This window comes from Pieris napi, chromosome 1, assembly GCF_905475465.1.
Source record: "Pieris napi chromosome 1, ilPieNapi1.2, whole genome shotgun sequence".
Taxonomy (NCBI): Eukaryota; Metazoa; Arthropoda; class Insecta; order Lepidoptera; family Pieridae; genus Pieris; species Pieris napi.
Window position 1 is genome coordinate 8,402,875 of NC_062234.1, and position 22,938 is coordinate 8,425,812.

The following is a 22,938-nucleotide window of genomic DNA, read 5'->3' on the forward strand; positions in this document are numbered from 1 at the left end:
CCAAACCTGTAAACCAATATTTGTTTCGATTTGAAAGACAGAGAAACAAAAATGGTTAGTAAAACAGGCCAAGATATCTCCCCCTTGGAATAACGGGATTTTTGTTTTTCTTATTGTACATACTAATAGATAACAGGTACGTATGAGTACAATGTAATTACGTTATAGGTAAACAAAGCTGGTTCTTCCAACCACTGCCAATTATTATATTTATAAGATGTACGTTTTATCTCCTTAAATGAACGTAATCGCGAACGATTAAACAATGCCTGTAGAAATTTCGGTCACAATATATTACGTAAAAATATTTAACCTATAAGGTATGCACGCAAGAAGAAATCAATCAGAAGACATACATAAACTTTCGGCGACAGACGATTTAAGCTTTGGTATTTCCAATTAAAAATACGACATTATTTTTTCCATATACTTTTTTAAAGGTATATATTATTTATGTTTACATGTATTAAAATTACTTTTATATCAAACTCGATTTATTTGTATCATGGATTCGTCAAATCTTGTATAATATTTTTGTTTATTGTAACAGAGTACCTACACAGTCATTCGTTTAAATATGTTGAAAAAATTTGAGGAAAAATTTCCAAATACATCTATGGAAAGATATATAAAATATAAATTTAAAGATGAGAGGTTTATTTATTGTCTGTGGACGGTTACATCATTTCACAAAGAATAATTTATTCAAATGTTCTGTAACATTGAACAATAGAAGACTGCGTGCGTTATAACAGATATACGATCAACTAGTGATTTATGTCCTGATTAGTGTATATTCCTTGTTTATATCCTAACACTAAGTGCTACAATAATTATATTAAATTACACATAATAGTCCTTTAACATAAGTCTTACATAGTCTAACCGAGAACGTTTAAGGATGTTATTTAAATTTTGTATCAATGCTAGTTAATTGGTTAATAAGCTAGTTTTTCAATTTTAGTAACTACTGAATGACAAAAAATATTCCGTTAAAAAAACGGAGGTCGATTCAAGCTTGGGAAAACATTTAAACTCGATCCGTATAATAATTATTCTTTATTTGCAAGAATATGATGTACAAAATATGAGAGTACAATCTGATGTTGGCGTACGCAAATTTGTCATTTGTAGTGACAAATCTCCCGGTCTATTATACTTATTTTTTAATTAATTATAATTATATTTTGGTCCATAATATAATTACTAACATAGGTATAGGTAATTAAGAGTTTAGAGCGATTCTTAATAACAGTTTATGAAGCACATATAATAATTATTAAGATATTAAAGCTAGTGTCTGCCCTATTCTGCCTTGAACTAAGAAGGGCAGAGACTATGTGCGTTTTCCAATTACAGAGCATTATGCGACTCAGTGCCGCACAATGCCGCATAATGCTGAAGCTTAATTGGAACGTGAATTAGTTTTCAAATGCATCAGCAGAGTGCGCTAAGTCAGTGTTGACAAAAAAAATGGTCTGAATAGAGTTAGCAACCTCATTAATGTATAAATAATATGGTAAACAATAATAATTGGTTGAAAACTTTTTAAGCTTACTTTAAAAATCAAATTATTTCATTAACATTTTTTTACTGAAATAAGAGAAAACCTTTAAAGAATATAAGGTAATAATAATACAAGCTAAATAAACAGTAAAATATTAAGTTTCATGTAAGAAGTTTACATCATTTACGTTTTGAGTTAATTTTTTTAATGACTTCTAAAAAAATTATATACTTTTTCAAAACCATTGCAATGTTTACAAAAGTATAATCCTGTAAAATAAATTTGTTTACAGATCCGAATTTTAAAATAAAATTGTATTCATATTTTAAATGTGGAATATAAAAAAAAGTAACTATTTATACCTTCATCCATGCTTCATCCATACTTATATTTTTTTTTTACAGTTTGAAATAACTTTAATTATTTTTAAAATCTACGACGAAACGAAAGCCTTACAAATTTTTCAACAATAAATAATATTTACTAACGAAAATTTCGATAAAATATGCCAACTTAAAGAAAAACACTGGTCGATTTTCTGTCACTGTGTTGGTATTGATTGCGAGAAGCACGCGAGAGCATTCGTTTTGAGAGTGCTCAATTGTGCGAAGCGTTGCTGTGGTTGGAACATTCAACGTTGAGCATTATGCCGCATAATGCGCTCTAGTGCTGTAATTGGAAAACGCACTATATTTCGTAGCTTTCGATGTAATTTATGATGAAATTATTAAAGCTGTACAAAATGTTTTAATAATTACTAATTATGAAAATTAGTAATTACATAGACATAGATCTTTCAGAATTTTCTTAGACATCTGCTAGACCTTTAGTCACGTCAAAAATTCAAGTAGGTACTTTAAAGAAATATTACTCAGCTGATAAATCAATAAATCTTATCATCGATCAATAAAAATTAGCTATATCGTCTTTCAAAAGCCTTACAAAAATTTAAAGCAATAGATTGTTTAAATTTTGAAATTTGTTTAAGTTTAAGTCAATTTAGGGACGATTTTGATTACTTACAGCGTACGTGGTTTGATTAATTTTGACGGCCTTATTTTAAATCTACAGTAAGACGAATAGATTGCAAGCTTATGATCTTATTCTTATATTTTCATTAACTTATTCGTGATTATAATACACGAGAAATATTCAGAGAAATATTCACACATTGCCTATTAGTATGAGATCCCGATATACAACGACCTTCACCGAGATGCTTATTTAATGAAACGCATTTTATTTTTAATTTAATATGTCAATAAATATAATCCATATGGGTTGCCAAGCAAATTTCAGTCCAGAGTATGTTTAATTAATATTTTAAAAAAAATATTTTTTTATAATTTGCATGTAGTAATTTTTTTTAATTTTTTTCAATCAATATTTTTAATCAGGGTAGTATTATATATGTATCACTATAACTTTCTTTTTTACTAAAGATGTATATATACTTTAGTGTCACATAAAAAATATACACATAAATAATAATTAATTGATTAAAAACAACCTAACGTTTGCATATACTATGGGCTTCATACTTTCGATTGGTATAGAATTTATCTAAAAATCATACCGGTGAAATGTTTAAAAAAAATTTTTTTTTAATATTAATTAAAATACTCTGGACTGAAATTTGCTAGGCAACCCATATGGATTATATTTATTGACATATTAAATTAAATATAAAATACGTTTCATTAAATAAGCACCTCGGTGAAGGTCGTTGTATATCGGGATCTTAGACCATATTGTCCCATTGACACAGATGACAGGCATTCTTTGGACGAATATAAAAGCAGATTCGAGTATGTGGGAACAAATCGAATATCTAATCATTACAAGATGGTGGGGATGTGCTGGGTCACGACACTAAACTGGAGAAGTTTAAAAAAATTAAAAATATTTTGTAAAATATTGTATTTTTATGTTTGGTTATACTGGACAGTAGAAGAAAATATTATTAGTTCAATTTATATTGAAATTTAAACTAATCACAAATACTGTGCATATTGACAAATTACGAGATGTATACAAAAGCTGTATATGAGAATTAGCGATATTTTATTTCTTACAGGTTTAACACGTTATCGACAATATCGCTAGACTTCAGTTTTATGTCACGATGATGATAGGATAGTTCGTATAATTTTGTATTTCGACCATTATCGTTGGCTCCCACCATTGTGTTTTATTCTTATGGTTAATTTATTTAGTATGACTCTTTAATCACACATGACTTGAATCTATAACCTGGTTAAAATTCATCATTTCCCTGATTTGGGATGCAGTCGGTCAAGATAAGTTCATAAATCAAGTCAAGTCAAGATAAGAATAATTCTTCAAGTGATCTCTATAAATTGTATCTTCATTTACATATTAACATTGACATTGTATGTGCTAGAATGACAACGCGGATACAATCTGAATGAGGCGTGAGCCGTGAGGCGGATATGACATCATTTTTTTGTAAATAGTGCTTAATATAATCAAACTATTAGAAAATAATTAAATGTTGCTTTGTTTGGTAGAATATTTATAAAGATTTTAAGATTTTAATTTTGTCTCTGATTTCGAAGTTTGGTTTATCAAAGCTAGACTTTTTACCGTAAAACGTATTAATTTAAAATTTGAATGAACATTCTGCTTCAACACATTTATATTAAAATTTTTAAATAATGAAATAAGATGCCAAATAGTAAAGTCATTTATTAAAATACAAAATCTAAATATACTATTTACTTTCTAATTTATTTTAAAGTTCTATTAGCTATCTCACATAATATATTATAATCACAAAAACTGCAAATTCGATATGACTCCCGGTGACGTAATGCATGTATTTCTGATTCAGTCTTTTATTTCCATGCACCTGAAATGTAGAATAAATATCAATTGAAATTAAAGAAAATAAAGAAAAATACTAAGTCAAGGCTAAAAATTGTAATTTTACTTCTGTGTGTTGTAAATAATAATAAATAAATAAATCGTTTATTTGCCAAGATAGTGGTACAATTAGATCGATCAACAAGAAAAACAAACAACCATAACTTCTTTTGTAGTTTCGGGGTGGTTTTGCCTCAGAAATTAAATTACACTTTGGACACATACAATTAAAATACACCGGTATCCAATCAAGTTCAATCAATTGTAATTTGTAATAAGTAATGTTTTCTTATTTCATAACATTTATGCTAGTGAGGTTTATACAATTTAAATTTAAAGCTCACCTCCTTTAACTGAAGCTCCCGCTGAAGCATGAGCACTAGCAGTTGCAATACTGCTTCCATGAGCGTTATAACCAGCAACGCTCTTTGCTGAAGCAGTTGAACTTGCGTTATTAAGGGTATGTTGTACTCCATTACCGCTCTGCCCTAAAGCAGCGCTCTGATCTTGACCGGCTCCATTCGACGAGCACCCCGTATTGCAGCCTCCGGAATGACTGTAACTCCCTGTCCCAGCAGATGCAGATGCTGCTGCATTTGCATGATTGCCACCAACACCATTAGAATGAGGCTGTATGTGACTTGGACCAAGGTTTCCAAAACCATTTCCATGTTTACCTAAGACATTTCCAGTTTGGTCTGGTTTGCCTTCATCAAAAGGTTTAAAAAGGCCAGGTGGACCGCCAAAGGACCCAGAAAAAGGTGCAGCATTTGCGTTAGCGTCGGCTGCAGCATAAGCCCCGGCCGCGGCGTGAGATGTACCGAGCGCTCCAGATAATCCGTTCTGAGGGCCTTGACTAGGGTTACAATTACCTGATGAGCAATCCACTTTTGGTTTAGTTGGCGGTAACATAAATTCATTTGGCTTCAATAAGCCCGCTGGCCCGCCAAATCCACCAGTGTAGGGACGTTTATTTTCATCGGATGGAATTTTCACAACACTAGGCACAAATAGTCCTGGTTTGTTAAAATTATTTGTATTAAGAGGTTGTTCTCCTGACGTAGATGGTTGGTTTGAATGAGCCGGCAAGGATTGAATAGAACTAGGTCCTATTGAAGTTTGAGCTGGTGAAAAGGTATTTTGAGGAGCATTATGATATGCATCAGAAGGATTAATAAATATGCTACTGGTAGGTTTATCATTATTATTGGCACTCAGGATACCAACTGGGCCACCGAATCCCCCAGAATATATTTTATTTCCTTTATTTGACAACAAAACTTCGGAGTCTATTTTTGATGGATTAAATTTTTCTATTATGGTACTTTCTGGAGAAGTAGGTTTAATTTTAGGACTGTTTTCGTAACCAAAATGGGGTTGGCAGTTTGGCGTCGTACAACCAATTTGATTAGTTGACGGAATTTGAGGGAAATTTGATGGTTGTATATTTGAGTTAATATCAAATGGCCTGTTTGAAATAGGGTGGCTTGGTTGAGGAGCGTTGGCGCAATTACCGTAAGCACAAATGAGATCGCCATCGGAGCCGGAAGGACTATTTATTTCAGAGTTTGAAGGCCTTCTATTAGGATACGAAGGGCTTGATGGGAAGGCGCCATAACTACTTGCATCTCCGGGGAAAAAAGAGTGTCCTGAAGAAGGGATTCCATGAGAAGGATTAACTTCAGATTTTGAAGGAGTACTTATACTTGTATCGAAGAAATTTCCAGTAGGCTTCGTAATAGGATTTGGATTCAAAAGTACTGGTTGATGAACAGGCTTCTTTATTCCGCTCTCAGCAGGGTAGGTAGCAGAATTGATAGTAGGGTGATGTAAATTATCAATATTTGAAAGTTGAGGTCCAGTGGTTTGATGAGAAGGAATGTTGTCATATCTTTCTGCTCCAGTTTTATCGTTAGAGCCGGCTGGTCTGTTAGGGTAGTAAGACGAATTTAACTCAAAGCTTGGTATATTGCCTGATCCTGTAGGAACATTTGGCGTGTAAGAGGGGCCGGGAGTAGTTACAGAATTAACTAGCTTATTGGGCCCAGATGATTGTTGATCTTGGGTATATTGCGGTGTATTGGCATCATCATAAGGTTTTGGAACATTAGCGTTTAAAACTGGTTTATTAATAATATGTCCGGGCTCAATGTGTGATCCTGCAGATTCGCCTTGATAAGAAGGATTATTACAATCTTTAGAATTGCACAGTGCAGCTTCGCCTAATGAATCTTTAGGCAATTGAAGGGTGGTCGATGGTTTATTAGCATTCAAAGATTGTAAGGTTTTTTCGTCGTAATTATGATTTTCAACATGAATAGCATCCTGACAATTGCCCGATGTACAAATAGGAATTTCTTTTTCGACGTTTGTTTGTGGTCCCAAAATAGGAACATTATAGCTTGATGGTTTTCGTTGGTTAGAAGAAGCACTTAATTTACAGTCATGAGTAGCACATGCTTGTTCTTGATACGACGTTTCTGATGATGTTTGTATGTTTAAATTTTTATTGTTGCTATCGTGCTGATTTAGAGGAAGAAAAGCAACGCACGCGGGTCCTTGACAATCTCCAACTTTGTCATTTTCATTATTTACTTGTTTATCAAAAGGAACAATAGGCGAGCTTTGTTTTAATCCACTGTTTATATCTAATTTGTGATCTCCTTTTTTGGATTCCGAAGATGAATTTCCCGTAGATTCCACACTGTTTCCATTTGCATTAGTATTTATCCCCCCACACTGACTGCTAGTGCACTTCTTGACAGAATTTCCGAAGCAATTAGGTCCATGGCAAGGCTGATCAACGGGAACATTTGCGACAGCTCCAGCTGTGGCAGATGCACCGGCAAAATTATGTCCCCCGAATACACCGTTATTACTGGATCCATGACTAGACGGCCCGAAATCATTCTTTACTCCATTTTGACAATTTCCTTCACATCCAATTTTTTTTCCAAAACCAGTAACTTGTCCGGCGCCTGCACCACTATAACTGAAGGAACTAGAGCTTGAGCTTGCACTTGCACTTGATGATGCGAAACTTGATGATGATGACTGCGAGAAACTGCCGGTGCTACTAGCGCTTGCTACAGCTGAAAATAATAGATGTTAGTTTTTTTTAAGACATATTTTATCGAAGTAATTAATGAGAAATTGTAGTAAAAAAGTAGCAGCAGTAGCTTACTACTGCGTAGCTTACAAGTAGTTTTTTACTGCGATTTAGGTATGCTGTGTACTATTAAAAATATAATTACCTACTGTAAATAGAATATAAAATAAATAAGTTTAGACAATAAAGTAGATTATATTAAATTCATAAATAAAATTTGGAGCTCTAAAGATTTGTTGTTGTCGCCACGATGACTTAATAATAACACTTATTTTAAATTACAATAACACAGGACAAAAGATAAAATAAAATAAGATAAAAGATGCCAATGACTTATATAAAAATAATATTATATTTAAAAGTAATCATACATGGTTTATGACGAATGAATCTATATGGACTTTAATAGTGTTATTCTTAGATACCTATACTATTTTTATGCATGCAACATAATCTTATCATATTTTTTGTTAAATATTATATAGTTATAGTGATTATTTCATTTAATATAGACGTTGATAACACAAAACAAAAATTTACTGCACCTCTTGCAACAGCTCCACTATTCGCGCTATATCCATAGGGCGACGCAGTCACCAAGCTCAAGGTTAGCACTAAACACACCGACACCGAGAGCTCCATTGTAATGAAGCTTTACGAGTATAATGTTGTTATTATGATACTGGCTGGCTTTATAAAGCGATACACAAATCGTAACATAGGTATAACAAAACCTGTTGGCGTTTACTGCGAATTTGAACTTGTATCAGAGCTAAATGTCTCGCATATTATATAAAAAGCAGTGCGGTCTGCATGATAATAAATTACTCACGCAATATTATTTTCCTGGAGGAGATGGGTATTTACACGTTAGCGCTTTAATTAAAGTTTAGTTTGTGTGTATTAGTGCAAGTTTTTAAAATACATTTTGTTCTTTAAAAATTAAAAAGAAACAAAATAAACTCAAAAATGTACTATAAAGTATCAAATTTAATTTTCTGTTACTTACTAGTAATTTGTCTACTCAGCATTTCCGCCCTACAGGGATATAGATGATCTTTTATTTACTTCGACAAAACCAAAATCACGTTAACTTGTATAAAATAAAGAAATTCATAACAAACATAATTGATCTGATGTTGGTCGATGTTTTACCGCTTCCCAGATTCTCCTGTTTTCCTGTCACGTTATGTTATACATTTTGACAACATTTTAAATGGGTGACCTGACGGTTGTTGTATAGGTATAGCGTATTAGTATAAATCGACCGATTATACCAATGGACCATGACGCGTATTCAGTGTTAGCAAAACACAATATATTATCTATAGGTATGCAAAAAACTTATATATTGGTATGTCAATGACTTAGGCAAACGAAACTCACACATTCCTTATGGTAAAAAACGTCAATGTATATACGTAGATTATGAAACTAGGGGATAGAATTATTGTCATATCTACGTATTATTTACAATTGGGTAATACCGTCATTCCATTTTGCTCCACCCGATCCTGGGCCTGGACATTACTTTGGACACAACCCTGTCTTGGCAGCCCCAAATTAACGAACTGAGCAGAAGAATCTTTTCTTCTTTTCACGCGCCATATAGGTTACAATTTTTTTTGACTATCTCTACTAAATTTACTCTCCTACTCTCTTGATTACGCTGATGTGTGTTATCCAGATTTAACTGAATTGCAGCTTGATAAGTTGGAGCGTTTACAAAATGAATGCATCTGATTCATGATTGGATTTCGTAAATTTGACCCATATTTCGGAGTTCCGAAGAAAGCTCAATTGGCCACCCATTCGGTTGCGGCGGCGCAAGATGCACATTTTATAACTTCTCTATAATGTTCTTTTTAATATGTACTAAAACTCCTAGTTTACTTAAAGTTAAATTTTATGATCCTCTCCGGCGGTAGTTTTGATTTGCGTTCCCTTGACAATCTAATTCTTGAAACCCCTACTTATACAACTGAGTTCTATCACTCCTCTTTTACTGTGCAAAGTATCCTTCTTTTTAATCATTTATCTTCTACTCGTAATTGGCTACTTATATATATTAATTGTGACTCATTAATTATATTATTTTACATTTTACTTTATTCTAGTTATAGTTAGTGTCACATATTAAATTATGTTCTTTTTTGTTAATTTTTTATGCGCTTCTTGTACTTTACCCTCCGTAGGTGGTTCTTTTTTTATTCTTCCATAGTATGGTTGCCTGGAAGAAATCGCTTGTTAGCGATAAGACTGCCCGTTGCCTAATAACTTATGTAACCTGCTTTTTTTATATGTATGTTTTTGTATAAGGTAACGAAGTGTAAATAAATAAATAATAATTAAATACTCTCCAGTTACGTCTATATATTTTATTAAATTGTATAATTTTTGCATCAAGTGATGATTATTACTGAGATATAATAAAATTAATGTCTGTAATAGAAATAGTCCATGTTCTTTTCCCGGTTCAAAAAAACAAAAATTATTAGCGTTGACTGAGAAGTGAAATTACATAAATATTGCATGGACAAAAATAATAGGACTTTTTATGACGAATCTTATTATAATCGAGGCATAAAAGCTTAGAAATGAATATAAAAGCCCTTAATTTTAAAATTGATACAGCGCAAACCTTTAACTTGTGCAGCCTTAAAATGTGCCTAGCGTAAAATCCTATTTCGATCAATTCGAAACAAACAACCATCTTGCAAAAGTTAATAATTACTTACTTATTCGAAGTATTTTCGTCTAAAATACTAAGTAAACATCTTCATGACGTTAACGTATGGCATGTCGTGAAACCGCAGAACTTATTAATGATAATGTGGTTGTAAATTGAATAAATAATTTTCCCAATTAGAATAAATTTAATTGCCTTGTGATTTTGAGTGCTGAATGCTGAAGAAATCCTCTCTGCAGCCATATTCTCCAACTAGAATCCATTGAGAAAATAGCCGAGTATAGACTTAGTTTTGAAACGCAGTAATAGTTTTAAAAACCTACTCGAGAGTTATAAAATTATTGATTATAAGCACAAAACTAATCTAATTACCCTTATAAGTATATCCAATAATGAGGCATTTTAAGTTAGTTCCAGCCATGGAAACGGAGAAACGGTTACGCTGAGCTACTTACTTTATTCTGCTTTTTCTAATCATCGCGACGTGATCATAATAAATGTCAACCCTGTTATTAAATTATAAAAGATGCTGACATCCGGGACTAAACATGTCTTCACATTCCATACTATATTTGTATATTGTTTACTTAAATGGTACAGAAATAACCACTATTACTTCTAGTTACATCTTAGTACGGCAATAACTTACAATATATAATAATAGTACCTTTTAAGTATCAGTACTTACTCATGGGTAATAACTATGATTACGTGTAAGCGGAACATAACTTATGTTATTCAGAGGTCAAAATATCAATAATACTTACTGCAAATCCGGATACATTTTACTAAAAATCGCCAAGGCCACCCTAAAGGTTCGGATTCTGTTCAAAAAATGACTTCACCATTCGATCGTTTAGATAATAATTTACATGACACAAAATCGGATTTTCCCCAACACCGTATCAGTTCGACGAACTATTCAAGGATTATTCGTGATTGTATTCATTTTAATAGAAAGGACTTCATAGATATAGTAAAATAATTTATATCTGCCATCATAAATTGATATTTTAAAAATAACTTATGTGGAGAATTGTTTTAAAAAAAAATTAAATTTTTACGTTTACGCATGATTGATAACAATGATTATAAGGACCATAAAGGCACATATGACGTCTCTGCAAATTTAGATTATAGGTATGAAAGAACAAAACGTCATCATACTGTGTAAAAACTTAAGTGTTGCCTATCGGAGCAAGACACTTTGTTACTAAACGCAACTAATAGCCATTTAAGATTTAAATTTCTGAAGGTTGACCCTGCGATGATACGGACCTTATTTTAAGTTTAGATGTGCATGTGACCTATAAGATAAGAGTGACTTATGGTCCAGTTTTAAAGCAAAAATTTAATGACATTAAATATCCTTAAAAAGCACTTCATTTAGTAGTTGTTTAATATTATTAACAAGTGCAATCTAATATCGTGAATAAAGCGGTTTGACTTAAATAAGAATTTTAGAATTGATGCCAAGCGCTCGCGAAGGGTAAATAAAATACCAAGATGTCAAATTAATTTTTATGACTAAGCAAACGTTTCATAGACTAAATCTATATACATTTCAACACTCTAACTACGTTAAAATTACTTAATAACTCCAAAGCTGCTTGTCCGAATTATATGAACTCGTCGGGTTCTCTTGGGGCGTCCAAATCTCTGTAGTGAATTACTGGACGAAGGTCGACGCCGCCGCCCCTTTAAAAATTAATTACCTATGAGCATTTGAAAACGCTCTTTTTCGCTTTGCACCTCAAAAGACAAGAAAATCAACAGTTTTATACTTTATAAGGTCTATATAAATTGATAGCAAAGTGACTGTTGATACGGTGTATGGCATTTTAAGAGCAGAACGAAGAGTATTTTTGGGTCTACTTCATTCATTCATTTATTCTCTACAAACCAAGCTTGCTGCACAAAGCATATGACTTTAGAAAACATTATATTTAAGGCGCTAGTTGTCATGCGAAATGTGCCACTATGAGACAATTTTTTGGCAGCGTTAATCTTAGCTTCCCGGTCGACTAAGGAGAGGTGCGAGGTGTAAATAAAAATGAGAATATTTCGGACACTTTATTGTAAAGTTAATATACATTTACATAGAGATGTGACAAATATACATATCAATATTATTCACAATATACGAGTCAAAAAATTTCTTTAAATAAAATTGTAGAATGATGATGTTCACACAAGATTGTAATGTATAATTGATATATTTTTAGTTTTTCAGAATATGTCACCACTGTCCGGGAAGTCAAGATCGTTGTATGCAATAATAGGCCGGGAACGATCCACATTTTCCCTGTAATTTATCGTTGCAACTCACAAACTTGGTTCATACATATTATGGAAATTAAACATGCTAAAAAGATTAAAAGGTCCAAAATATAGGTGTCGTGTCCCAAAAGATCAATTCTGACAATCCGGCCACGACCTATACACGTTTAACAATAACCATGTGAACTAAGTTTTCAATTCAATAAGAGCAAGAAGTTTACAGTTAATTTTCGGTTGAATATTAATTAAAACAATATAATATTCACTGATATTATGATTGATAGGAATTTTTAGATCCTGCTTAGGGGGATGTTTACAGAATATTTTAAATACACGAAACAAAATGCTATAGCTATATGTCTCTCTGTCTATATTGACATTCGGAGGGCTATTAACTAAAACTTATTTTGTCAAATGGAACTATATAGTTAACCATTTATATTATAAACCAATTATATTTAAAGAATGTACAAGGCCTATTTTTTCATAAAATTAATAGATTCTTTGTAATGTTTTCAAATTTAAATATTCAAGATTTTCAAATTGTTCACACGGTTATTGTTATATATTATATGTATTAAATATTAAAGCAAGGCTAATAAATAAAAAATAATATATACGAAACAATACATTTGTAAATGCTAAGGTCAGGTTGTTACATTATTCAGTGCTATTACGCATACGAATTGTAAATAGATATAAATGAATCATAGCATTTCTCAGGCCTTTGTTAACAATATATTATAATATATGTATATTTGAAAACTATAATTAAATAAACTAAGAAACCTCCACCGTAATTTAGACAAATTGATTGAACTAATAGCGAGACAACTTCATCCAAAACAAATAAAAAACCCTATATTTTTTTAATATACAGAAGTTATAAAATATATTTCGTCATTAAAATGACCATCTAAGTCGTGTTTCTTTGTTAATAATTGCTATTCTAGAAATATAAAATGTTATTGACTGTTTCGTTAACATTTTCATCCTAGTAATTTCTTCCTAAAACCTATCATTTAAGTTTCTTAAGTAAACATTTCTTTTTATATTAAAATAATGTATGTTACATAGGGGCATAAGAATTTTATAAAGGCCGAGGTGGGGCATAGCACAAAAAAGGTTTGGAAACACTTATCTAAGGTAAATGTATAGTTCCCATAGGTTATCAAGAAGAGATTGTATTTTTACTAAGGGCAGATTCGACCAATGAGAGCTTTATCGCAAAAGAACTTTTCAATGTGTTGTTTTTAGATTAATTTGTTTCAATAAAATAGAGAAGCCACTTCCGATTGTGGTCAAGTGTTCGCAGATGAACGACATGTAACCCAACTGGGATAGGTGTGACCATTGAACTAGCGGAATTTTACCGGCCTAAAACATTAACTCCATTAAATTTGGAAATATAACATTTTATTTTTATTCCATATCATTACTATTAACCGACAACGTATTGTATCTTTAATATTATTTCGATATTGTATGTCTATTGATATAAGGGACATAAAATGTAACATATAGCATAATAAATTTATTAAGATTGTTATATTTCTTTGTAGTTGCTCTTATTTTTGTAAAGCTTGATCTACAAACATCTTGATAGATGAATGGTTATATTTGAGTATTAAATAAATAAGTAATAATAATTTCTAGTATTACAAGCTAACCTGGCAAATGTTGTTTTGTCATGTTTATTATTTCTAGCATAATTTTTTTTAGTTCAATAAAAATAACTATCTACAATAATAAAAAATAGGGGTTGATCGTAGAGGGGTGAAAATTAGGGGTGGTATGTTTTTTTGTATGCTGTATCATAAAAAAATAAAACATAAATTTTTGGGATGGACACCCCTTATAACTTAAGGGTTTGAAATATAGATAGTAGCCGATTCTCAGACCTACTGAATATGCATATAAAATTTGATAAAAGTCGGTCAAGCCGTTTCGGAGGAGTATAGGAACGAACATTGTGACACGAGAATTTTATATATTAGATGGATTACAAAAATAAGGTCGTATCCGCCCTTAGTGTACACACGCAAACGTAACTGTCTACATGAAAATCTTACCTACATATGTACATGCCGATACTAATAATACAATATAATATGGGTATACGTTACCTGGGTCGCGAGAAACGTGGATGCCTGGGCGCATAAGGCGCGGGTGGCGCCCACCCGCCCCAACCCCAACCACGAGCTGCCGCTCCCCCACCGCCATAACTAAGATATAACAATATGGTTAAAAATATTCTGACCTAATGCGCAGTCTTATCTTAAGTTAAGAAGAAAGGCCATAATTAGAGCTGCAGTATTGACAGCTTTACGTGGGAGGCACGCGGATGTTTTAACACTTACCCCCTTTTTCACCAAAGGGCTACCGTCGTTGTTCTTATAAAGATCGGAGCGATTTCACTATGCGTTAATTATTTTCAATGTTGAAGTATGAACTTACGGCGCAGGTGGTGGGGCGTGGTGCGCAGGGTGTGGTGGAGCGTGGTGCGAGGGACGGGTCGCTGGCTCCGGCTGCTGCGGACGGCGGACGTCGCGCACGTATGCGTTGAAGTAGGATACTTCGCGACGGACTTCATCCACCTATAAATTCAATTAATAAAAAAAGAACTCGACCACTGGCAAGAAATCAAGCAAAAAGTTTGGGCCAAAAGACTTGTATCCAGGTTACGTAAATAAATTTAAAAATAAAAAGATAACATAAACTTTTATTTTTACAATAAAAAATATTTAAAAAAAAATCTTACATACTCCTGTTGCAACGCGCCTATTTAATTCATGACGACACTTTACTAGACGCTTTGTGACGTCATCAATTGCTATTAGGAATATGAATAAATTCCTAATAGCAATTAGCGACTATTTTTACCTTCTCTCCATGCTTGTTGAATATATGTTTTCTAATGAAGTCCGGGCCCTTGAATTTCTTCCCACTGAGAGGGCACAACCATTTATCCACATCCAACTCTTGAGTATTCGCTTGAATAAACTTCTCAACTTCAGCCTCAGAATCCTGAAATAATCAAGACTTAACACATTTCTCCATCTGATTTATTTATCAATAAAGTAAAAACTCGAAAAAAATCCTAGGCCTATATACATAAACCACTAAACCAAGACAGTAATACAATAATATTACATCAGAAATCTCTATAAAAGCAATTTATATATATTTAACTTTATTACAGCATTAGCTATACATTTAACTTTATTGTTATGACAATACAACAAAACATCTATATGCAAGTACATTCATTATTCATATGAAAAATATTTCATTACAACTAATTAATGTGGGCTATATTAAGTTGTAATGAAATATTTAAAACCATAAAAGAGAAAGTAATTAAGTCTATTAAGATTATATGTAGATTATTACATACATTTTCAGTCACTAATGCCTCTATATACCTGGCCCGGAATGGGTAGTAATATAATATAATATATTATATATTTATAAATTATATAGTTCGAGGATATTACCTTAATTCCAAGTTTTTGCAACTCATCATCGGGTAAAGGTTTGACATCTTGCAAGAAAGCGGACATTTTACTTTCAAATGTCTTAATATAGTCTTGAATTTCTTGCTGCGTTGGCTGTAGGGCATAAAAGGTTATCTCAATACCTAATGTTTAAATGTGAAACATGATTTGTATTGAAAGAAAACAAGTATAATGATGTGAAGTGTCAGAAACTTATGTAAGATATTTTAACCACTATACTAGTGGCTCTACAAACTATGTCTTGACCTCTGATAAAAGCATCTGTTTTAAGTTATTTTAATAGGCAAGAGGGGATCCTACTGTGTTTAACGATGTTTTCCATACGAGCAAGTGATAATTGCGCTAATAGAAAGAGAAGTCTACAGCCATGATTAGATCGCACTACCTTAGGGTCACACGCATTAGTCAACACTGCCCTATTACCTAACTCAATTAAGTATTTTATCACGTCAGACTAGATTTTTATAACTAGACACAGATACGAAATAGTTTAGTTTCTATGGGGCATAATTTTCTATAAGGCAATACTTGTTTGGCATCAAGTAGATTAATTCTTTGGTTTTTAAATTATTTAATCTATTTACCTTATTAATAGGTGGTCCAGACCTCGCATGCATTATCCCACAGCGGTTAGGCATTTCATCCTCATATGGGTATTCACAGTGGTTATAATAATCCACCGAGTGAACAATACGTAGATATAAGACTAGCCGGTCAAGAACGCGCATCAATTCTGGGTCCACCTCCTGCCCATTTGTCTCAGTTGTCGCTTCTAGACCTAACAACTCCTCTTCCTCGGTTGATGCTTCTTCAATCAAATGCTCTGTTATATTGTGCAAGACTGGATTGTTGGAGTTGAAGTTTATGCTCTGAAATTTAATTTTGTTATATTTATAGAAATATAAGAATGTTCAATTCATTCATTTTTGTATTGACTCAATGGCCGTACTTCATAAAAAAATATGCATCAAATTAATCACGGAGTCCTTAGGTGTATCTTTTGTAAGTGGCTTAAAAATTACACTCAACTATATTTTCGTACAATATTGAATGAATTTTATTTCATTTTAAGTTAGAAACAGTTCAACTAAAGTTTTATTTACAGACAATATCAGAGTATTTTTTTGTGAAAATTAATATTTTCTTAATGTATTGTGAAATAGATCTTACTTGTTCACCCGAGTTATTCTCTTCACTGGACTCATTCCCCCATAGCGAAGTCCGTGTGTCCAACAGGTGCGCAAGTCTCGCTGCGAGTCGCGCGTCTGCACGCATTACTACACGTTCTATCGTCACACCGCTCACGGGACGGATGCGACGTTGCAAGTCCCGGTTCACTATTGCGCCCAATTCACATTCACGCAACTACAAATATAGTTTTGATATTATTACTACCTAGATTGAAATATATTTATGAAAATGGGTTTGAAACATACATTTATTTAAAGATAACACTTCTATTAATCTCAACATTCTACATTTATATATTTTAAGATTCAAATACCTTTATGAATGCAGCGGTAAGAATATAAATATAGAGATAATATGAAACAATATCACCTAATCGCTTTTTTATTAAATTGGCGCTATGATTTTAACAGGGAATTAAAATTGCTTGAATAGATATTAAATTATTATTGCATCACACTTTGAAAACTCTAAACAAATTTTACAACGTGATACCATAATAAAATATCGACGCAAGTGATGTAACCAAACAAAATTCTTAAATGAATCAAAGACAGCTAAAATAAAAAACGTGTTACCCTTATATTGTTGAGGTTCCAACAAATGTCTTTAATGTTGACCTCGCGGCGGAAAGTGACCCAACCTCGACGGAACCAACGCCGCTCGGGCAATGGATCAGCTAGCGCCACACGCAGAAATCCACCGTAACGTTTACACATCTGCAATACAACATATTAAGATATAGATACGAGACTTAGGACTAAGTCTGACTTAATCCACGTTCTGTCAGGTAGTTCTGTCACGTTTCTGAACAAACTAAGTAGTTTCCAATAGTTGTAGTCTTAGTATACACAATACGTAGAATCGATAAGTTAACATATTGGTAAACTTGAACAGCGCTCGTTGGGTCGACTATACTCTGATTTTTAATTCCGTAAAATTCTGACAGTTATCATTTTTTGACATGTCAGAGATTGCAAACCTTTTTGGCCGGGCACATTTTTCAATTTCAATACGAGTCTGAACAGCTGAGTCTATTTACATACATTTTATTAAATGCGGTGCTCCACATTAAAAGTGGTTTAACGGCGAGTGGTAATTACGTTCCTTTTCATCACAAACAGTAAAAAACGCACAAGTAAATATTACATTTTTTTTTTAAAGTTTACTAAACCTGGTCAAATTTGTCCCTTTTTCGTGGAGAACATTTTTAGTAGCAATACTTATGAAATGTCAGAATTCTACGGAATGAAAAATCAGAGTATAGTTAACGTATTGGTAAACTTGAACAGCGCTCGGTGGGTGTATTAAGGACTAAATAGATCAATTAATATGTAAAAGAGGCAGAATAATCTCAAATAAATAAAACTAATAACAACTGTCACGTATACATAATACGTAAATTAACTATAATAACGCAACGTTACGTCTTGCATCTATAAAATTTTTAAACTACTATATATTCTAAGTGTTCATATTTTTGGTTTAAAATGATGATAATATGTATTATTATTGTGTAAAAAATTATATTCTCAAAATATATGCACTCTTTTTTTTGTTACGACCCTTTTTTTTTAGTTAGCATTTCGTCAATTTATTAATATAGTAGAAAAATGTATGTGATTTAGAAGAAAGAATACTCACAGCTTCAACCTCCGCTTTGGTAATGGTTGGCGCCAAGTTTCTCAAGAAAATCGACGTTGTTTTATGCAAAGCTCGTACTTCTTTCTTTTCAGGTCCGACTTCATTCGCTTCTTCAGATTTATCATCTTCTTTATCCTTGCGAGAGTCTGTTTCCGTCTTTTCAACTGGAGACTTGGACCTACTCTTTGCTTTGGGCGATTTTACTGGGCTTTTAGACTTAGATTTCGACTTGGATTTGCGACGAGTAGACTCCCCTTCATCTTCGGAGCTTGACGACGAAGAACCTGAAGATGACGAGCTCGATGATGAGCCAGGAGGTGCTATAGAAATAAATCAGATTTTTAACAGTAACATCTCAACATAAACATGCACTAAAAATGTAATGCAAGATTTCAACAAACTGACTAATTCTCTTTTTTTGAAGTCGGTTAAATTTTTGATGGCTGCATTACTTACTTGTAAGTTTTGTATGATTATTGAAGTAAGTTGAGTGAAGATTTAATAGACACTGAAATAAATTCCTAAATATTTCCTGTTACAAATTAAAATGTTGATAAAAGTGAGAACACTTACGTGGTTCCTTTTCAGGCACTTCTTGGCCCGGCTCAGTCCCTGGTGGAGTATTGTAACGCGAGAATAATTTCGCCTGCTCCTGCAATTGCTTCAAATGAGGATCAATCTCCATAGTCAAAGGAGCTGTTGGCTTAGGGGACTCAGGATCTGATTTCTTATCCTGAAAGTAACTCTTTCTAAACTAGCCTATCTTTGGATTCTTTATTTAAAATTTCATTAGTAAATGTTACACACTAGTTTTTGTATTACTTTTAAATAGAATTTGTAATTTAAATTTGTTCTCGGCCTTTGGGAGGGTTGTGGGGTACCGGGCGAGTGCCTAAAACCGCACATGTAGGACACGGTCGAATTCCTAAAGACTAGCACGAATTATAAAAAATCCTATACTTGACGCTGGCTAATGCACAAATCGTGCAAGAGCCATAAAAAAAAGAAAAAAAATAGGACAACTTTAATATAAATGCAGAACTAAAAAAAAAAACTTCTCACTTAGTGTAAGTGTTCATAACTAAGCATATATATTGCATTAAATTATTTATCTATATAACCTACCTCTATTTACTATTATTCTATAAGTTATATGCACAGGTATTGCAAGTGCATCCATTAGTCTAATTAAAGATATATTTGTTAAAAATAAAATAAATAGGAACCTTATCAATCTCCTCTTTCTCTTTGTCTTCTTTTTCATCCTTCACCTTAACGGCATCAACATCTATTACTACAGCTTTTTCAGGTTCTGCTTTGTCTGAAATAATTAAAATATACTTGTTGCTAAGTTTTCAGAACTTAAATGAAAATTAATAAATTGTAATGTGGTCTTTGTACTTATATTTTAGGTATATTTAACAATGCCATATTTAATACAACTTGCTTTGAGGGTCATCATGCATACAACCATGTTCTTTGTAAATATTTATTAAAAGAAGTTGATTGTAATGGGTAGGACAGTTTCAACCAATCAAATATAGATAAAATAAAATCACAAGAGATTTTGTTAAAAGTTTTAGTCGTACCTTGTTTTTCATTGGTAGCATTCTCAGATGGAGCTGGCTCATCTAATATTTTCAAATCTTCTTCTGTTCCTCCTTCTAGTTTAATAACAACAGTGTCAAGCAGTCTTATCAGTTTATCTGACTTGTCAACATCCACAGACACTTTATCAAGTTCACCTTGCTCTAATAACTCCAGAAACACATTAAGGCGATTCTATAAATACAAACAATCAATTTAATTCAAAATTTAAACTAAAAGTAATAAAATAATAAAAGTTTATTTATACTTTTACAGTATATGCCGTGAAGAAAAAATGTTTTGGGCTTTTTCTTCATGACACAGCGGAAGAAAAAATTACTAAAAGAGTAGGAACAAACCTTAAGTGCAGCCAATTGTTCCTCTTTACGCTTTACAGACTCCTCGGGATGGTATTTAATCTTGAACCTATTAAACAAATAAAAATTAACAATAATGCAGGATCATAACATCGAACAAAATTACCAACATTGATACAATGCTGTTATGTTACGATGTTACAAGTGAATACCTACTTCCTTAAACCTGTGAATAGTGAAAACTAAAATGAAAAGTTAAAAATCTCAATCTCACCTGTTCCACACGTGTGGAATCATTTCCCTACCCCTAACAATAACGGAACCTGTAGCATTGCGCGCTACAGGTCAACGCGATATTAACTAGCTACACACATTTTAATTTATTATAGTTGGAATATTTTCGTAACGACGTCCAGTAATTCCACATGCGCTGTAGACTGTAGGGAAAAAAGTTAAAATTAACAATTGCATATTTAAAAGGTTCCATGCATAACAGAATGTTGTAACTGAATAAATCTTAAGGTTACGGATATGTTAGCATTATTGCATAGAACCTTTAATAGGCATAAACATGAAAATACCTATCACAATATTTTTACGGAGTAAATTGGAATGAATTGTAAATCAATTTAAAGCTTAGTCTGATGTTTACAGTCCTCTGTTGGTCTACAGCCAGATGTATTTTTTTTTTAAATTTTCTTAATATTAAGTATATAATTGATGTTGCTTAAAATGCTTACCACTCCTCATCCTTATGAGCAACAAAGAACTCATTAAGTTGCTGTCTTCGGAAGTCTAGCTTGTATTCATTATACTTTGTAATAGCATCATCAACGGTTATTGAATCATCTTGTGCTGCAAGGAATGCCTTGAAAGACATCATCGTGCTTGGACCGTCAGTTGGACCAGTTGGTAATACAGCGTCCCTAATATCATAATTGCTGTACATATTAAAACATTATTAATTACTTATTTTATAGTGTAATCAATGGTAAGGTTAATCAATAAATTAAACCTGATGTGAAAGGCTGTTAATTTAGTCAATTTTTGCAATTGTTTATGTAATGGCAGGTAAATGGATTGATTGGGTTTTAGTGACAAGAAAAAATATGTAACAAAATTAACCTAGCAGGGACAGGAGGCATGGGTTGTCCATATCCTTGGTGTGCTGGGTGTGGACCAAAATGATCATGAGCCCAGCCATAAGAGCCATAGGAATCATGAGGCATTCCACCATATCTTCTATCATCAACAGGCCATTCCGGTCTTAATCTCTTATTGGGTGGGCCTTCTCCTCTTACTGGAGAATACCCTCTACTGGCGCTGCCACCTCCTCTATAGTCTCTATAGTCCGGGCCTGACCTACCTCCTCGAGACCTAAAATAAGGACATGTTTGAAGATTATAAGATAAGAGGACAGATATGACATTTAACATGTTGTACCTTACAACCAGTGATGTTCTTTTAACAGCTTTAGAATGCTGGTTTGTAATCTTGGAAGGATCAAAGGATTGGGACTGGGATCTGGAATAAATTATTTTAGCATGGAAATAGTATGTAAGAAGACCTTAGAGAAAATTGAGAATGTACCTCTCAGACCATTCTTCACGGCCACGACTACGTTCTTCTCTTCTGTCGCTGCTACGGTAGCTACTGCCTTCAGCTGCTCCTCTTTCGCCACGAAATTTATCGCGTCTTTTCCGATCATATTCGTCATCACTATCTGCCATACTTAATTAAAAAAAGCAATTTGGTAAAAATAGAGGATTGGGACTTTAGGATTATGGAATTCAATCGAAAATGCGTTATTTAAAAAACGCACTACACAGTGCAATAATTGCAATACTACAATTTTCGAGAAGCCTAAACTCTAAAGCCAGCACGACCGACGACGTCCGACTAAACAGGGTTGCCAACTCCTACAAAATGTTCCCCCGGGGGGCTGGGACCAACTTCAAATACCCCTAAATGTCGATCAAAAACCCCTAAAGTTTTTGTTGGGCACTTGGTTTAAGAGGTAATTTCAAATATGAATTAAAAATAGTTGTTGTATTTATGTGAGTACATTTTACATATTTATATAGGTTAATCAATGACCGAATAATATTAATGATAATAACAATGAGATAAAACGATTCTTATTTCTTCTTTCTTCGAATTCATTTTTCTTAACGTATCTTGGCAGACAATTTTTTGCGATTTCATCAATTTCT

At 32.8% G+C, this 22,938-nt stretch overlaps 2 protein-coding genes across 6 annotated transcripts; both read right to left on the bottom strand.

The window, feature by feature from the left end:
* Window positions 1-4,198: 4,198 nt before the first annotated feature.
* LOC125063215 lies at window positions 4,199-8,190 on the bottom strand. Its single transcript, XM_047669524.1, has 3 exons — window positions 8,048-8,190; window positions 4,738-7,485; window positions 4,199-4,379 (listed from the first exon to the last, which is right to left on the bottom strand). Exons 1-3 carry the CDS (start codon window positions 8,142-8,144, stop codon window positions 4,366-4,368), a joined length of 2,859 nt encoding a protein of 952 aa, XP_047525480.1. The 5' UTR covers window positions 8,145-8,190; the 3' UTR covers window positions 4,199-4,365.
* Window positions 8,191-11,698: 3,508 nt separating this feature from the next.
* Window positions 11,699-22,623, bottom strand: LOC125049702 (serrate RNA effector molecule homolog). 5 transcript variants are annotated; one of them, XM_047649150.1, is made up of 16 exons: window positions 22,316-22,623; window positions 21,851-22,102; window positions 21,466-21,666; window positions 20,768-20,834; window positions 20,411-20,603; window positions 20,048-20,142; window positions 19,395-19,473; window positions 18,822-19,141; window positions 17,756-17,896; window positions 17,160-17,354; window positions 16,574-16,858; window positions 15,969-16,082; window positions 15,355-15,498; window positions 14,929-15,068; window positions 14,598-14,696; window positions 11,699-11,889 (listed from the first exon to the last, which is right to left on the bottom strand). In XM_047649150.1, the coding sequence occupies exons 1-16, from the start codon at window positions 22,453-22,455 to the stop codon at window positions 11,811-11,813; spliced, it is 2,544 nt and encodes an 847-aa protein (XP_047505106.1). In that variant the 5' UTR covers window positions 22,456-22,623; the 3' UTR covers window positions 11,699-11,810. The 5 variants fall into 5 exon arrangements, with proteins under 5 accessions (XP_047505106.1, XP_047505083.1, XP_047505095.1 ...); XM_047649127.1 differs by having other exon boundaries at window positions 19,395-19,554; window positions 22,316-22,622; XM_047649139.1 differs by having other exon boundaries at window positions 19,395-19,554; window positions 21,466-21,651; window positions 22,316-22,621.
* Window positions 22,624-22,938: the final 315 nt, after the last annotated feature.